The sequence below is a fragment of the Rhinatrema bivittatum genome, chromosome 19 (genome assembly GCF_901001135.1).
Source record: "Rhinatrema bivittatum chromosome 19, aRhiBiv1.1, whole genome shotgun sequence".
NCBI lineage: Eukaryota > Metazoa > Chordata > Amphibia > Gymnophiona > Rhinatrematidae > Rhinatrema > Rhinatrema bivittatum.
The window spans coordinates 30,513,414-30,528,912 of NC_042633.1; the positions used below are offsets into that span (position 1 = coordinate 30,513,414).

A 15,499-nucleotide genomic window follows, 5' to 3' on the forward strand; every position below is an offset into this window, starting at 1 on the left:
GAAGAATCATTAGTCTGAGCCAGCATGGTATTTCTAATATGCATATTATTACATATAGGGGCAGATTTTCAAAAGGGTATGCGCATAAGATACGCCCGTACCCCCCGAAAACCTGCCCCAAGTGCGCGCCGAGCCTATGTTGCATAGGCTGCCGGCGTGCGCAAAGCCCCGGGACGGGCGTGTCGTGGCCAGCGTGTCATCGGGGACGTTCCAGGGGCGGGGCCGCGGCTGTGGTTTCGTTCCGGGGGCGGGGCCGTGGCCTCCGGACCAGCCCCGGACCGGAACATGGCCAGCCGGCCCGGCGCAGGCGTAACATTTGCAATAAAGGTAGGGGGGGGGGGGGGGGGAATTAGTTAGGGCCGGCGGTCGGGTTAGTTAGGGTAAGGAAAGGCCGCTCCAAAAGGGAACAGAGGCAGGCTGTGTGGCTCGGCGCACGCAGGCTGCCGATTTTGCGCAGCCTTGCACGCGCTGACCCCGGATTTTAAAAGATACGCGCGTATCTATTAAAATCCGGCGTACTCTTGTTTGCGCCGGTGCGCGAACAGAAGTACACGCTCGCGTACTTTTTAAAAATCTGCCCCCGAGTTTCACTGTATCCGGCACTAGCATGCCATGTTCCTGCAGCAGAGTCAGGGATCAAACTAACTGCTCACTCTTCTCATTCCAGGTCCACAGAGGGGAAATGGGAGCTAGAAACCAGAGTACTGTGACAGAATTTATTATCGCTGGCTTCCCGGGCATTCAGCACATCGAATCTATCCTCTTCATGCTCCTTCTTTTTACGTACCTCCTCATCATCACAGGGAATGTGGTTATTTTCCTGGCCATTCGGCTCCAGCCGCGCCTCCATGCCCCCATGTACTTTTTCATCAGCATCCTGTCCTTTCTGGAACTCTGGTACACGGCGGTCACCATTCCCAAAATGCTTTCCAATTTACTGGATGCAAGAAGAAGCATTTCTTTCAAGGGTTGCCTCATGCAGACCTATTTCTTCCATGCCCTTGGGATCACCGAAATCTTATTACTGACTTCAATGGCTTATGACCGCTATTTGGCCATCTGCATTCCCTTGCATTACCCTACCATAATGACATCGACATTTGGTGTCCAGTTGGCTACAAGCTGCTGGCTCGGTGGATTCCTATACCCCTTGCCTGAGATCATTCTGATTTCTCGCTTGCCTTTCTGTGGCCCCAATATTATTGATCACATTTTCTGTGACTTGCCACCCCTGCTGAGCTTAGCCTGTACAGACACATCCTTGAGTGTCTTTGTTGACTTTATGTTGAATGCATTTGTGCTGTTGGGACCTCTTATGTTCATACTGCTGACTTATATCATGATCATCCGGGCTGTGTTGAGGATCCAGTCTTCAGAAGGACGCAAGAAGGCCTTCTCCACCTGTGCCAGTCACCTCATTGTGGTGGTGATGTTCTTCAGTACTACGAGCTTTATGTACATCCGGCTGACCAAAACATACTCTTTGGCTTATGATAGGTTGCTCTCAGTGGTCTATTCTGTACTCACTCCTCTGCTGAACCCAGTAATTTACAGTCTGAGAAATAAGGAGATAAGAGATGCTGTGTGGAAGATGTTGAAAGGAAGACAGCTGTTTTTCTGACAAGGCTTGGCCTATACATTTTTCATCTCCCTGTTTCGAGTCGGCTAAATAAACGTCAGAGCTAGGGTTGAAAACTGCCTTCTACTCAGGCTGTAGTTTGCTGCACTCTGTAAAGATGAAATGGCCTCTACTTGTAGTATAATCATGTGCTTTGTGCAAAGGAGAAGAATCTTTTTCTCAGCTGAGGGAGGGTTTATGACTTTCTAGTTAAAGTATCATTAGTGAATGGAGTAGAACAAGAATCCACTCACAGTGTGCAGTGCCCACAGTAAAGACAAAGCTCAAATAAGCTGGTAGAGCTAGATTTAGTATATCCTTACCCAAAAGAGAATTTACAGATCCTTCTGGTAATCTGGTGCTGGGATCTAGGGAACTCAACGGGCACTATGGTATCTGATGCATCCTAGGCTGGACCAGTAAAAAGAGTCAAAATAAAAATAAACTTCACCAGCCTGGATCAACACAATCAAGTTGGGAGTCTGTATAGTTACTGCATTTTGACAATGACGCTCATAGGCACTAGCAAGGCCCTGTAAGCAGTATCTGTTGCTACTTCAGCATCTTCTTCTTCCAGCGTAAATCAATCCATGGGTAATGGAAGAAATCCACCCTGGACAGTGTGGTGGATCTGTCGCCTCTCTGTGCTTTTTGGTCTACTCCTCCCTCTCCCCATCTACTCATCTCTGTCCCTGACAGAGAACCACCAGATCCCAATGCCGTTCCGTGAAGGGCCTTGAAAGAAAAACATTCTGCATAGCAAAAGGAGTGGTCAAGTGGCAAGAAAATACTAATTTAGCAACATATAATTGTAAACGTTTTAGCACCCATGCTATACTATTGAAAGGGCTCAGCTACCAAGCAAATATTGTGATTAAATGATGAAGTTCATGTAGAATGGAGGACACTGTAAACGGTTTCCCATGAGTTCTTGGAAAAGAAAAAAAAATACACACACTTTTCTTTTATTCATGTCTTCAGACATGAAAACTCAATTATTTAGACTAAAAAAACTCTTTACAAACAAATGGCTAACATATGATAACTGATATGCAGGCGTTGTACACGTAACTCCACAAAGTAGAAGACACAGTAGGTTTTACTGTCGTTAATAAATGGCCGTTCCACAAGATCATACAGAATGGGATGATTATAATGATCTTTGCTATTATGGATGTGGTCAGTTAGTCCCAAAGACCACTGCAGGCCTTCTGCGGCTGAACCTGGAACAACCCTGCCCAATGTGAGGTTCTCCTGGACTCTCCCCTAGCTGCAGTTGCATCCCCAGCCAGGACTACAGAGACTCCCCCCCCCTCCCCCACTAATGGTCTCAGCTGGGGCTGCTTTGGCCACCTCTCTCCCCCATCTTCAGATTGCATACACCACCACCAGTGCTATCGCCAGTCCCAGGCCCCCAAACTACAGTCTGATTGTTGAGGACGGATGGCGGATACCAGTGCCTTCTGGGATCAAGAGCTGGGAGACTTCTCTCCTGGCATCAATGGGGTAGATGTGGCACGGCTAGGATGCTTTGGGGGCTTCAGAACGTGGCTGTTGCAATAAGAGGAATTATGGGAGATGTGGAGTACGGGACAGGAGAGAGACAGAGGAGAAGGAGAAAATGACAGAGAGAGAGACACCAACACACACTTTAGCACTTCAGAAATAAATCTGTTACAAGTCCCTCTGTCTTTTGCAATTCAGTTAAAATATATTTGCTGCTCTGTCTTTTGTCTATTTTGCTCCAAGTACGTGAATATTGTTCCATTACATATCTGTTCCAAGCCCAGTACTGCTTATAGAAAAAGTCTAAAGGCCTAGTTGTTTAAGCAAACTATGAATCTAAGTAAAATAAAACTTTATTACCTTGGCAATGTTGTCTTGGATTATCTTTTAGTGCTGGATTATTGGTTCTATTATTTTGTAAACATTTCTCTATGTACACATTTTTCTGTATTACTTCTTTTATTTTAATCTATTTAGGGATGCCTCTGGGAAATGGATTATCAAATATGAAAGTAAAATTCCCATACTCAACCCACCATCAGCTCCCTTCCCTCCCTCTTAGGATCAATCTTGGAAGCTCTCCACAAATCATGTTCCTCTCCTAAGAGTACATTTCATTTACCACTACCCTCAGTTTCGAATCCAGCTCTCCATCTGGGGATCCGCTCTCCCCTTGGGCTGCTCAATTTACTCTTGATCTTCCTATGTGGAACAGTATCAAGAGCTTTGCTGAGGGCAGGCCTGCTGGCTCCGCCCTTCCACTTCCTGGGTTGGCTGGGGCTTGCGAGTCCCTCAAGGGGTGACACCTAATGACCAGACAAGTTAGGCTGGAGGGCTGGGAGGACTGTAACAAGAAGGGGAAGTTATCTTTGGCTTCTTGTGAATGAAGGCCCAGTTCCAAAAGAGTGGGAGGACCAAAGAAATGGAAGGAGGCCAAGGTGTTAGAAAGCTTTGCCAAAATCCAAACAAGCCACATCCAGCACACACCCTGGATCAAATGCTCTCAGATTTGTGTGACGTGAAAGCCATGCTGCTTCACATTCTACCACCCACTAGAGTGTAGATAGTTCATTATCCCTTTCTTCAGGGAAGCTTTCGTAAATTTTCCTACCAGCAAGGAAAGACTAACTGGGCCTGTGATTTCCAGCCCCCTCTGTGCCTCCACTTTAAGAAGAGGGACCACATCCGCCCTTCTCCAAAAAAATAAACGTGTACATGCCAGCTTTCTGTCATAGCTGACCCGAACCACAGCTGCTCACACATCTCTTGTATGTTCACCTTTCCACTGCCAAGCACTTGACGGCAACAAATTCCTTCTCCTATGATTTCTACCTCTGGGTTTTTAGATTCCTATAATGACTGCTGTTTGTTGAGTGTTGTCTATACAGTCCAAAAGATATGACATTTAAATTAAAGGGATGGAAGGCCAGAAGGTGACACTTTGCAGCTGAGTTTTTTTAATTCTCTGAACATGATTCTTTGTGATCTAAATCTCCCAGTGGATCCAGACAAACATTTATATAACTGGCTGCAGCACCAGCAGTATCCAGACCCAGCAAAAGAGGTGCTTGTGTGTTCCTGGGTTACATGACGTAATCCATACAGGACTTCATCACCACAAACTCTAGACTGAGCATAGAAGCTTCCTACTTTCTATATGTGGAGGTATGTGGTTACTTTCTTAAACAATCACTGCATTTATGTAAAATATGAGTTCTACCATCAGTGTATTGCTAGGGCCAAGGGACATTGGGAACGGTCTGGGATGGGTTCTTTGAGGTTAGTAAGTTATGTTCTCCATCTTACATCTGTATTTATTATTCATTAGTTCTCACTCAAAGTTTAAAATTAAGAATATCTGTAATTGCTGACAAATTTGCAGGTTTTCCTTTCACTTATAAATCAGGTTTGTTAAGCACAGAGGAGAGAGTTGCACTTGACAGCATTCGGGTTCATTCCAGTTCCTCTGGTGCACAGAATCTCTATCCATCCAGTGGCTTGAGTCTAGCCAGCTCCACAATCCCCTTCCCCATTTCCTCTGACTGCCTGTGCAAATTGTCTCAGAGCTAAGATTGCCAAGGCTCAGGTGTCTTGGGAGTAAAGTACTAAATTCTTAGCCAAGAGACCTCTCTGAACACAAACTAACATCTTCTCTTTGTCACCTTGGGATAGGTGCCTTTTTCTCTCTGCTTTCTGGTTCCGACTCTGCCACTGATTTTTTTTTTGTGTAGTGCTGGGACTCTGCTGCTCACCCAATGCATGTCCTAGAGTGAATCATCTCATCTCCCTGAATTTCACTCCTAGTCCCAGCTCTGCGTCTGACTTTGAGTGCGACCCTGGACAAATCGCGTCATTGGCCAGAGTTTGCCTCTCACCTCTCATCTCTGTTGTCTCTTAAAATGACGTGTGTGTTTATTCACTCTAAGCTACCTTTCATTCCATTGGCCGTTTTTGTTCCCTCCACTGCTTTCCGATGGAAATACTCTTCTTTCCCCCTTTAGTGATCTTCCCCAGTAAAATCCTTTGCTCTGATAGGGATGGCTTGTGTAAACAGTGGGCTTGTTGGCTTCACATTACAAAGGCTAGATGTTCTTATCTTGTTTTGGCAGTGGGTATTTTATCTTATCTTATTTTAGGACATACAGTGTACCATGTCATTATATACAATATACCATACAATTCTTTACTCGACTGGGACTAAGGAAAGCATTTCTTCACATAGCACAGAATTAACCTAGAGATCTCATTGTCTCAGGACATGGGTGGAGGCCAATTCCTGAAGGCAATTGCTTCGAAGTGGCTGAAAGGTGGAATATTCATCGATAAAATAAGTAAATAATGAATAAATAATATCAATAAACAAATAGATAATGAAACTCAACACAGTATGTTTCTAAAAAATCAGAAAATGTGCATGCCATAAGCTGAATCTCCTCTAGACATGTTCACAATCAGGCCGGTCGATATTCAATTATCTACCATTCTTTAAACCAACTACCATGGCATTTTTTTCATATGACTTTTTTAAAATAATTAAAAATATTCAACAGCTAGGGAATCCTCTTTTTTTTCCTGGTCCATCTCAAAAATATTTCTACAAATTTACACTTGCAGGGGTTTCGTGACGTTACAGCCGTTTATTAATTTGCAGTCAGGTGAAATGTATTCATCTGATTATTGCTGCCAACATTTGGGATTCATGGCAGTAGATTATCTTTTTACCTGCAATTGCGTAGTTACATAAGGTCAGTACTGGAAGCTGGCAGAGAGAATTTTTTTTATCAAATGGTGCCTTTCAACGATTACAGCATCTAAATTCTAGGAAACTGGTTTCTTTCTATTAAGATGTTTTATAACGTTTTGCATACCACTTCCACTTATACAGTTTATAAAATTGTAGCTGATGTTTGGTCACAAGACTTATCCTGTTGGTTATCTGATGAGGACTTGTGTGATTGTGGCATGTTAATTTGGAATTTCAGATTACTGCACAGGTCTCTTTTCTGGCCATCTAAAGCTTTCAGAGCTAAATTGACTGCTTCAGACTCCTGTCTTAAGTGTGCTCAGGTAGGAGCTTCATCGATGCACTGTCTTTGGGAATGTGTGCAGGTACAAGGGTTTTGGGGCAAGATATTACAATATTTCACAGATGTAAAAGTTCCCATAAGACCATGGTCAGTCGCCTTTTGCGTTTTGGGTCACATAGATCCCAACAATTCAATTCAGGTGACTGTGCATGAGAAATGATTGCTGGTAAAATGTTGTCTTGTCTGATACTGGTGAAGTGGCTGGAAAGCTCTGGTCCATCGTTGGAAGCTGTCCATGTCTGATCTACTTTTAGTGGAGCAAAAGACAGTGTCTGAGCGATCAGTTGCATCAACAGATCTGGACACCTTTTGTGAACACTTTACCTTTAGAATTAAGGGGCAAAGTGGACAAAGTCGGATGAATGTGATCCTTTACTATCTCAACTTTTGTTTTCATTCATGTCTGGTTTCTAAACAGAGCTATGCAGAACATTTCGGGAAGAAGGGAAGGAGGAATAATAGGGGATGAGAAAATGGAGACTGATAGCAAGTTTGGGATGTCGATAGCTACTCTCTTGACTTCATAATTTATATTCTTTGTCTTTAATGTTACTATATTGTTTCTAATGATGTTTAATTGGAAAATCAATAAACAGATTCTTAAAAAATAATATATATGTATTCAACAGCTATAAATATGTTCAAACAAATTCCAAAATATGCTTTCTCATAATAATCCAAAAAATGGTACTTCTCTATGCCCCTTGAAAGCCAAGGAAGGGCAGAAAACGAGCTGCCAATCCCAAGGGCAACAATTGTCAAAGCTGCCTGCTCCAGATCCTATTGATCCATAAAACCAGACAATCCTATCTAGGGGGTGGGGAGCAGATAATTACACTGTGTAGTGCTGTTTCTGACCGTAGCGCATGTTTTTCCTGTCATGTTGGATAAAGTAGCGTGGTCGCTGTGCGAGTCCACTTGAATGTGAAAAAAAATAAAGATTTTCAAATCAAGGTGATACCTTGTTATTGGACTAATGTAATACATTCCTTGAGAGGAGTTAACATTTCTTGACTGGCTTGTTGACCCGCTGAAAGGAATATATCGTTAGCCCAGTAAAAAAGTATCACCTTATCGTTTTTTGTTTGACAACTTTTATTTCCCCCTATCCTAAAGCATTTTATAGAACAGACGTAGCAGTCTGCCGTGTCCCTTTACAGCTTGATTTTTCACTATAGCTGAGAAACGACCATTATTTAGAGGGCAGACCTAAATTCTGGTTTTTGGTTGGAATTGTTTAAGTAATGGTGCTGCATGCGGTCCCAGAGAAATGCATTTAATTATTTCTGTTTTCCTCCATCCTGTGTTTTGCCCTTGGGTTTGTCGTAACGTTTGCCAGTCCTCAGTACCACTGACGCCTTTCGCCACCTCAGGGGGGTCCTATTGCACCTGTTATCTTGGTAAATTCATGAATAAAGTAGGTTGGTTGCCATGTTGGAGCTCAAGTTGTAGGAGAAGATCTTTTTATTGGACTTGCTTAATAGATTTGTGACTGGCTGTTGTGAGTTGTATGACCTCCACGTGCAGATGAACTGGTTTCTAAACAGGCCAGGCAAAGCTTCCAAACCTTTCTCATTTGAAAAGGCAGCGGGGCACGACAGTCTGCGTTCCTGCTCCCAACTAATTAAAACAAGGAGGAGCATTTACATTTTTACTAGCACTTAAATGTCAGAGCCTGAAAAAATGAGAGCTGTCACTTCTAGGTGAATTGAAAAGCCCAGCCTGCGCCAAAACGGGGAGATACGCACACACGCTGGGTCCGGTGTGCGCCGAGCGGATTTTATAAGCCACCCGTGTACGTGCGTACCTCCCGCTGCATGCGCCAACGAAAAGTTTACAAAAATGGGCAGGGAGGAGGCGTGATCTGGTCGTGGGCCTGGCCCAGAGACGAGCGCGTCAACACGTACGCGCACTGGCACGTGCCGGGGGTTCCCTGCCGCGTCACTTTACGTCTGCTGTGGATGATAGGTAACTTATAAAAGAAAAATATTTAGGCAATGTCACCAGAGTTTTAAGGGCCAGGGCTAACAGCAGGGAAGTCCTATCCCTTAACTGAGTGAACTGGGAAAATGGCGCATGGCATCAGCGCACGCCCCTTTGTAAAATTTCCCCACTTCCTCGTCAGATACGGGATTTGCGTGCACATGCACGCGGCCATTTAAAATTGAGCGCACATGTACGCGCTTTCAAGCTATTTTATAACATGCGTATGTTGTGAAACGACCGCCTCCCCTGGGCGCCTGTTTCACAGTTACCATCCCTGTGAGCCAGATGGCTGGGTCTGTGTGAGGGGGTGAAATTTGTATTGTGTTTGGTGCAAATCTATAATTCATTCATGGACCTTATTTTTGCAATCAACCGCCATGCAATAAGAGAGGCAGGGGCCTGTCATTGAGCTTTGGGGCCAGTGACTCCTACATCCTTCCAACAGGGTGGGGGAAAAGCAAGTTTTCAGGGATCTTTGGACTCCGGCTGCCTTCTGTACCTCCCGACATAAACTAGATGTTAAGAGTTATTCCAAAATAAACGTTTACTGGCATACCTGGGCAAAGCGTACAACTTGACAGACCTTGAGTACAGTCCAAATGAAATTTAAAAACTCCAACACACAGTTAATGGTTTATAGTACGGATTCTGCAGCACTAGGACAGTCGTTCTGTGGGCATTTTCCTTTTCATGTCTACAGGTGTCCTTCATGCCTGCTTGTGTTAAAGGCAGCACTTCAAATCCCACTTGCAGTCCGTCCTGCTTGCTGGTGTGGCAGGAGCTGTGTTCCTTACGTGGGTCCCTTCTTCATATACGCGTGGAAGTTATACTATAGCCATGCCTCTGGGTGCGGGCTGTCGCGTTTGCGCCCCTGGGATGAATGTGGTAAATGTTATACCAGCTAAAGTAACATGAACCCACAAATATATTACAAAGCACCCAAAAAATAGGGAAAATAAAACGTATTCCAAAATAAATCTACAATAATAAACATTTTATTCAAAATCATTTCCTAATCTCTATTGAGAATTTTACAAGCAAAAGAGTACTTCTTATACAAACATAATTATATAAAGAAAATCAAATGCATCACTATGTGCATATTACATATTTCACATATCTAAACAATGACATACATACTTTTTATGCAATATATTAAAAAAACATACAAATCCATCACATTAAAAAACTGCAAAACATCCCACCTCCCAAAAGGAACACATGAAAAAAGCAAAAAAAAAAAAAAAAAAATCACATAAACCCCACCCCTACCCTATAAAAACAAAAACCTATACAACAAAGATTAAAATAATTTATACAGACTTCCTACTGATCTTTAACATACACTAAAGAAGACATTTTGTTTACTACATATTTTCATTGGAGGAGTATTAAGGAGTATTGGGGTTGTAGGGAAGCTGAGATCGCTGCCTCCTAACTTCTTTAGCTCTTGCTTCTTTCCAGGGTCTTTGCTCTGGTGCTCATCTACTTATTCTTTGTTTCTTTCAGTGCAAACAGCCTGCAGCCGTTCCACCTCTGACAGTAGGAGAGAGAAAAAGGCAACTTCTGGGAGGAAGCTGAGGCCCATCGACCTCCCCCCCAACAGAGAATCCCATGATCCAACACCATCCCTTGGAGTGTAGGCAATAATAAGAAAAAATACATTTTTCTTTCTGCTCCATTATAATGGAAAAGGAGCCATGGTGGCATGAGCCAGTTCCCATGACTTTATTAGCATTTTTCCTCCTTTAAGGGATAACTTTCCAACAAGTCTGCGCAGTCCTATATATGCAGGTAGATTGGCATGTGGAGATCTACTATAATATGTTATAATCTGCATGGATCTGTCCATGCAGATTAGAAAACACACATAAATCTGCCTCCAGCAAATGCGCAAATATTTCCCAATGCAATGAAATGCATACGTTCTCTATTTATTTTAGAAACATGCGCGTGTATATTTTAAATGCTAAAAAATATAACTCACAGGCATAAAACCCTGATTTCTGCACAGAAGTAGATCTATTCTAAAATACATGCCCATGCTTGAAATCACCAGTTTGCCAATACCTCCGCCACTTCACCCACCCCATCTCCAGTTCATCAAGACCTCCCCCGGAGTGCCCCAGAGTTCATCCAGATCTCCCACCCAAAAATAGCAGTCAACAGACGAGTCTGATCTCAGTTGCATTAGTTAATTAGCAGCTGTAAAATTGCATGTATAATTTGCCCAATGTATTTACCTAAATCTCTTATAAACTAGCAACTTCCGCACATACCTCTTGGTCCCACCCAGATCACCCGTTTTTGTGCAGGTAAATCTGCGTGAACCCCAAAATACAGGGGTACTTTTGATCTTTATAAAATAGCATGGATGCGAATATTAGCTACTTACATGTGTAAAATTAACATATATGCATGCATCTGCATTGAAAATGTTCACATTTGAATATACCGGGAGTTATGTGGCAGACAGAGGAGGACCCAAAAGTTACTCCTGCACTGAGCAGGAATAAATATATTGAGAATGGACTCCAGGAGGGGATTAAAGGCTTCTTAAGTGTATGGCTGATTAACTCCTGGAAGTCCAGGCCAGAGGACATTAGTGGAATATCTGCTTCCTGGGCACCTTGAGTTTGCCTTTTCTGGTTATTCTGAATGCATTTTCCTCTACCCCAAATTTCTCGCATATAAAATATTTTGCAAGTGTAGAGTGAGTCCTTTGATCAAATCCAGTCACTGTTATGCTGCATTATGGGGATCATGTTCCTTTCAGCCAGTTACTCTAGTGCTGCATACAGTTCAACTACATCTAGCACTAGCACTCCAAAGACGGTCTCTGTTTCATGCGCCAAACCCTAACTTCTCATCTTTGTAATTACAGATCCATCCAGCAATGATATGGGAGTCGGCAATCAGAGTAGTGTGACAGAATTCATTATTGCTGGATTCCCAGGCATTCAGCAGATGCAGCCTGTGCTCTTTGTTCTCTTGCTTCTAACATACCTCCTCATCATCACTGGGAATGTGCTTATTTTTCTGGTAATCCAGCTCCAGCCACGGCTCCATGCCCCCATGTACTTTTTCATCAGCATGCTGTCCTTCCTGGAACTCTGGTACACGGCAGTCACCATCCCCAAAATGCTTTCCAATTTACTGGATGTAAGGAGAAGCATTTCTTTCATGGGTTGCCTCTTGCAGACCTATTTCTTCCATGCCATGGGGATCACTGAAGTCTTCTTGCTTACATCAATGGCGTATGACCGCTACTTGGCCATCTGCACTCCCTTGAATTATCCGACCATCATGACATCAACATTTGGCAACAAGTTGGTTGCTGGCTCTTGGCTCTGCGGATTTCTCTACCCCTTGCCTGAGATCATTCTGATTTCTCGTTTGCCTTTCTGTGGCTCCAATGTGATCAATCACATTTTCTGTGATTTGCCGCCCCTGCTGAGCTTAGCCTGTACAGATACCTCCTTGAACATCCTTGTTGACTTTATATTGAACATCTGTGTACTGACAACACCCCTTCTATTCATAGTGCTCTCATATATCAAGATTATCCGGGCTGTGTTGAGGATCCAGTCTTCAGAAGGACGGAAGAAGGCCTTCTCCACCTGTGCCACTCACCTTATCGTCGTGGCGATGTTCTTCGGCACTCCAGGTTTCATGTACATCCGGCTGACCAAAACATACTCTTTGGCCTATGATAGGATGTTCTCAGTCATCTATTCTGTCATAACACCCCTTCTGAATCCAGTAATCTACAGTCTGAGAAACAAGGAGATAAGAGACTCTATATGGAAGATGGTGACAGGAAAACATTTATTCTCCTGACAGGGCGTGGCTTGTAAATTTTCCATCTTACTGTTTTCATTCAGTTAAGTGAACCAAGTAAAAAGTAGATGCAATGTTGAAAACTGTTACGTATACTGTTATCATGTGCCTTCTACCCATCGGAGGGAAGGTGTAGCTCTTCCTAGTTAGCCGTTCATTACTGGGTGTAGCAAAGAAGGAAGATAAACACACGTCTCCTCACTAAGGGTCTGATTTACAGACTTTTTCCACCCCCCTCCCCCCCCCATTCTATGTCTATGGGAAAAAAAAGTTAATAAATCAAGCCAGAAATGTGTAATGACTGCAGTAAAGGTGATATTGCTAGATGATTTATCATCACTTTTCCTAAACATAGACCATGTAGATCCTTCTGGTAACTTGGTACTGAGGTCTAGCAAAGTCAGCTGACACTGCAGCATGCAATGTTACAGCCCAGGCTGGGCCAGAAAAAGGAATCACAGAAAAATGAATCTTAACCAGATAGGCTCCCAACTTGATTGTATAGATCCAGTGTGGTTACTATATTGCATCAAGACCATTTGCTGGTTCCATGGAAGGTAGTTGTAACAGCTTTCACCTCTAATCTGAAGCATCTCCGGCATCATGCTGCATCCAAAAAACATGGCAGACTTGCTGTAGCCCTGGATTTCCTTTATAAGTCCGCCAGCCAAGACTTCCTGTGGCACTGGCTTATGATATCATATCCTGCATGAGTATATAAGGAAGTCCCTTGCAACCAGTCAATGCCTCAGCAACAGGTCTTCCTGCTCTGCAGTGCATGTTGCTACTCCATTGTTCCTGATCCCATTTGTGCTTCACTCCTGATCCTGGGTGCCTCCTGTGTTCCTGCTTCTGTCTGTGTCTCCTGCTCCTGCCCTTGCCTTGCTCTTTCCTGCCTCTTCTCCTTGCCTTGACCCTAGCTTCTCCTTGGACTGACCTCTCATGCTTTGACTCTAGCATGGACCTTGACCGTACTTGTGTGCTTTTTGCCCTGCCCTCTGCCTGAATGTTGGCTGTGCTTGTCTTCCTCCTGTCCTACCTACAGCCTTCTCCTTGGCTTCAGTCTGTTTTCTACGGGACCTTCGCTATATCCTTCCAGCCCCAGGATCCCAAGGGATCAACCTGCGGGGAATGGGGCTGGTATAGATGAAATCCAGATCTTGTCCCAGTTCGAGCATGTTCACCTGCTGTTGGCAAGGGCCTAGCAGGTTTGCCTGTCAGGCTGCATCAACTACGCCACAGCCATGGGCTCATACTCTGACAGTGGACATGAAGCCCACAGAGCCTTGTTAGCAGCAGCTGTCATTATGTTGGCACCCTACCGTGTAAATCAATTCATGGTTAATGGAAGAAAGCCAACTCTGGAAAGGATGGTGTAACTGGACCAGGGAACTGGATCGGTTTCCCCTCTCTACTTTGTTACTTCCTGTCTCCCCAGATCCTCTCATCCCAGTCACTTCCTGAACCATCTAGAGTCTGAGCTGATCAACTGTGCCCCTTACCAAGGAGGAACTAGGGACAGCTATATTTCATGGCAAAAATAGTTATGTTGCAAAAAATATGGAAAAGAAGATGTTTGCTGGAGTTCATTTAATCCCTACTGGGCCAAACCATTAGGTGAAGGATTGACCTAGGGGTTACAGCAATGGCTTTAAATCCTACCTCTCCCACAACCACTCTGAAGTGATCTTGAGCAAGTTATCTTGTGGTTAGTTTTCAAAGGGATATAGGCAGTCAACCAGAGAGAGAGGTACCTAGACATTCCCAGGAGAAATTTGTTTTCAGCAGCATTATTTATTTATTTATTTATTTATTTATTAATTTCTATACCGGCTTTCACGACCAGAGGTTGCATCAAGTCGGTTTACATTTAACAAGTCGTGTAATAAACATAGAACTGGGGTAATTGAACTGGTGCAGAAAATAATAGTTACAATGAACAAGGAAATTACCAACTGGGATAGGAGGAAAAAAGAGAAAAGGGACAGGAATATTTACATAGTAAAACGCATTTACAGTGAATATTTACATAGTATGCAATAAAGGATCTGTGTCTAGAGGATGTCGAGCATGGCTGCCATCAATCCTCTTTTCAATCTTGCTAAAGTATATGTATTATTAGAGTTTATATGCTCTTTTAGTTGGATTGAGAAGACCTTCAGGGACATAGCAGAGCAGTTTACCTCCATTCTGGCAGCTCCATTGTTGCTTGGGAGAAGCAAGGTCTCCAGAAAGGAAACCATCACCTTGGAGTGGCAAAAAGTGATTCTGTAGTTTGAACATGCCTTCCGGGTGATGTAGTATTCTCTCTTACCAAGCATGTGGCTCCAGGTGGAATGTGCCCAGGTGGAAAGGGATAGAACTGCCATTATTATTGATGATTGATCATTAAACATGTAGATAGCTGGGTGGCTTTTGGGCATTAGGATTGTTTGGTAGCTTTCCTGCCTGGTACAAATGCAGCAGACCTCATGCATCACATAACAGAATTTTAGAGAGTTCTGGGGAGGATCCGACTGTCATGGTGCATGTGGATACTAATGACATAGGAAAGTGCAGGAGGGAGATTCTGGTATCCAAATGAAGGTTTTTAGATAGGTGATTGAAATCCAGAACCTTCAAGGTATCATTCTCAGAAATACTTCCAGTTCCATGCACAGTACTCCAGAAGGGGAAAAAGGATAACCAATTGGACATTGTGATACCAAGGTACAAAATATATAAAAATGACTGGATAGATTGAATTGAGGGTGGGGTGGCACTATATGTTAAGAATGACACAGTGAAGTTGGATAAAAATTCAACTGGAAGCAAACTGCACTCTGGAATCTCTATGGATAGAAATTCCATACAAAATGGGGAAGAGTATAACAGTAGGAGTATACTATCATCTGTCTAACTAGGATGGTGAAACAGACTGCGAAATGCTATTAGAGATTAGACAGGATAATGTATTTGTCAG

General features: G+C 43.4%; 2 protein-coding genes across 2 annotated transcripts; both read left to right on the plus strand.

The window, feature by feature from the left end:
• The first annotated feature begins 434 nt into the window (after positions 1-434).
• On the plus strand, positions 435-3,425 carry LOC115080465 (olfactory receptor 6N1-like). The gene has a single exon (XM_029584657.1). It carries the CDS (start codon positions 608-610, stop codon positions 1,619-1,621), a length of 1,014 nt encoding a protein of 337 aa, XP_029440517.1. The 5' UTR covers positions 435-607; the 3' UTR covers positions 1,622-3,425.
• An 8,173-nt stretch (positions 3,426-11,598) lies between these two features.
• On the plus strand, positions 11,599-12,537 carry LOC115080325 (olfactory receptor 6N2-like). Its single transcript, XM_029584475.1, has one exon. It carries the CDS (start codon positions 11,599-11,601, stop codon positions 12,535-12,537), a length of 939 nt encoding a protein of 312 aa, XP_029440335.1.
• The last annotated feature ends 2,962 nt before the right edge of the window (positions 12,538-15,499 follow it).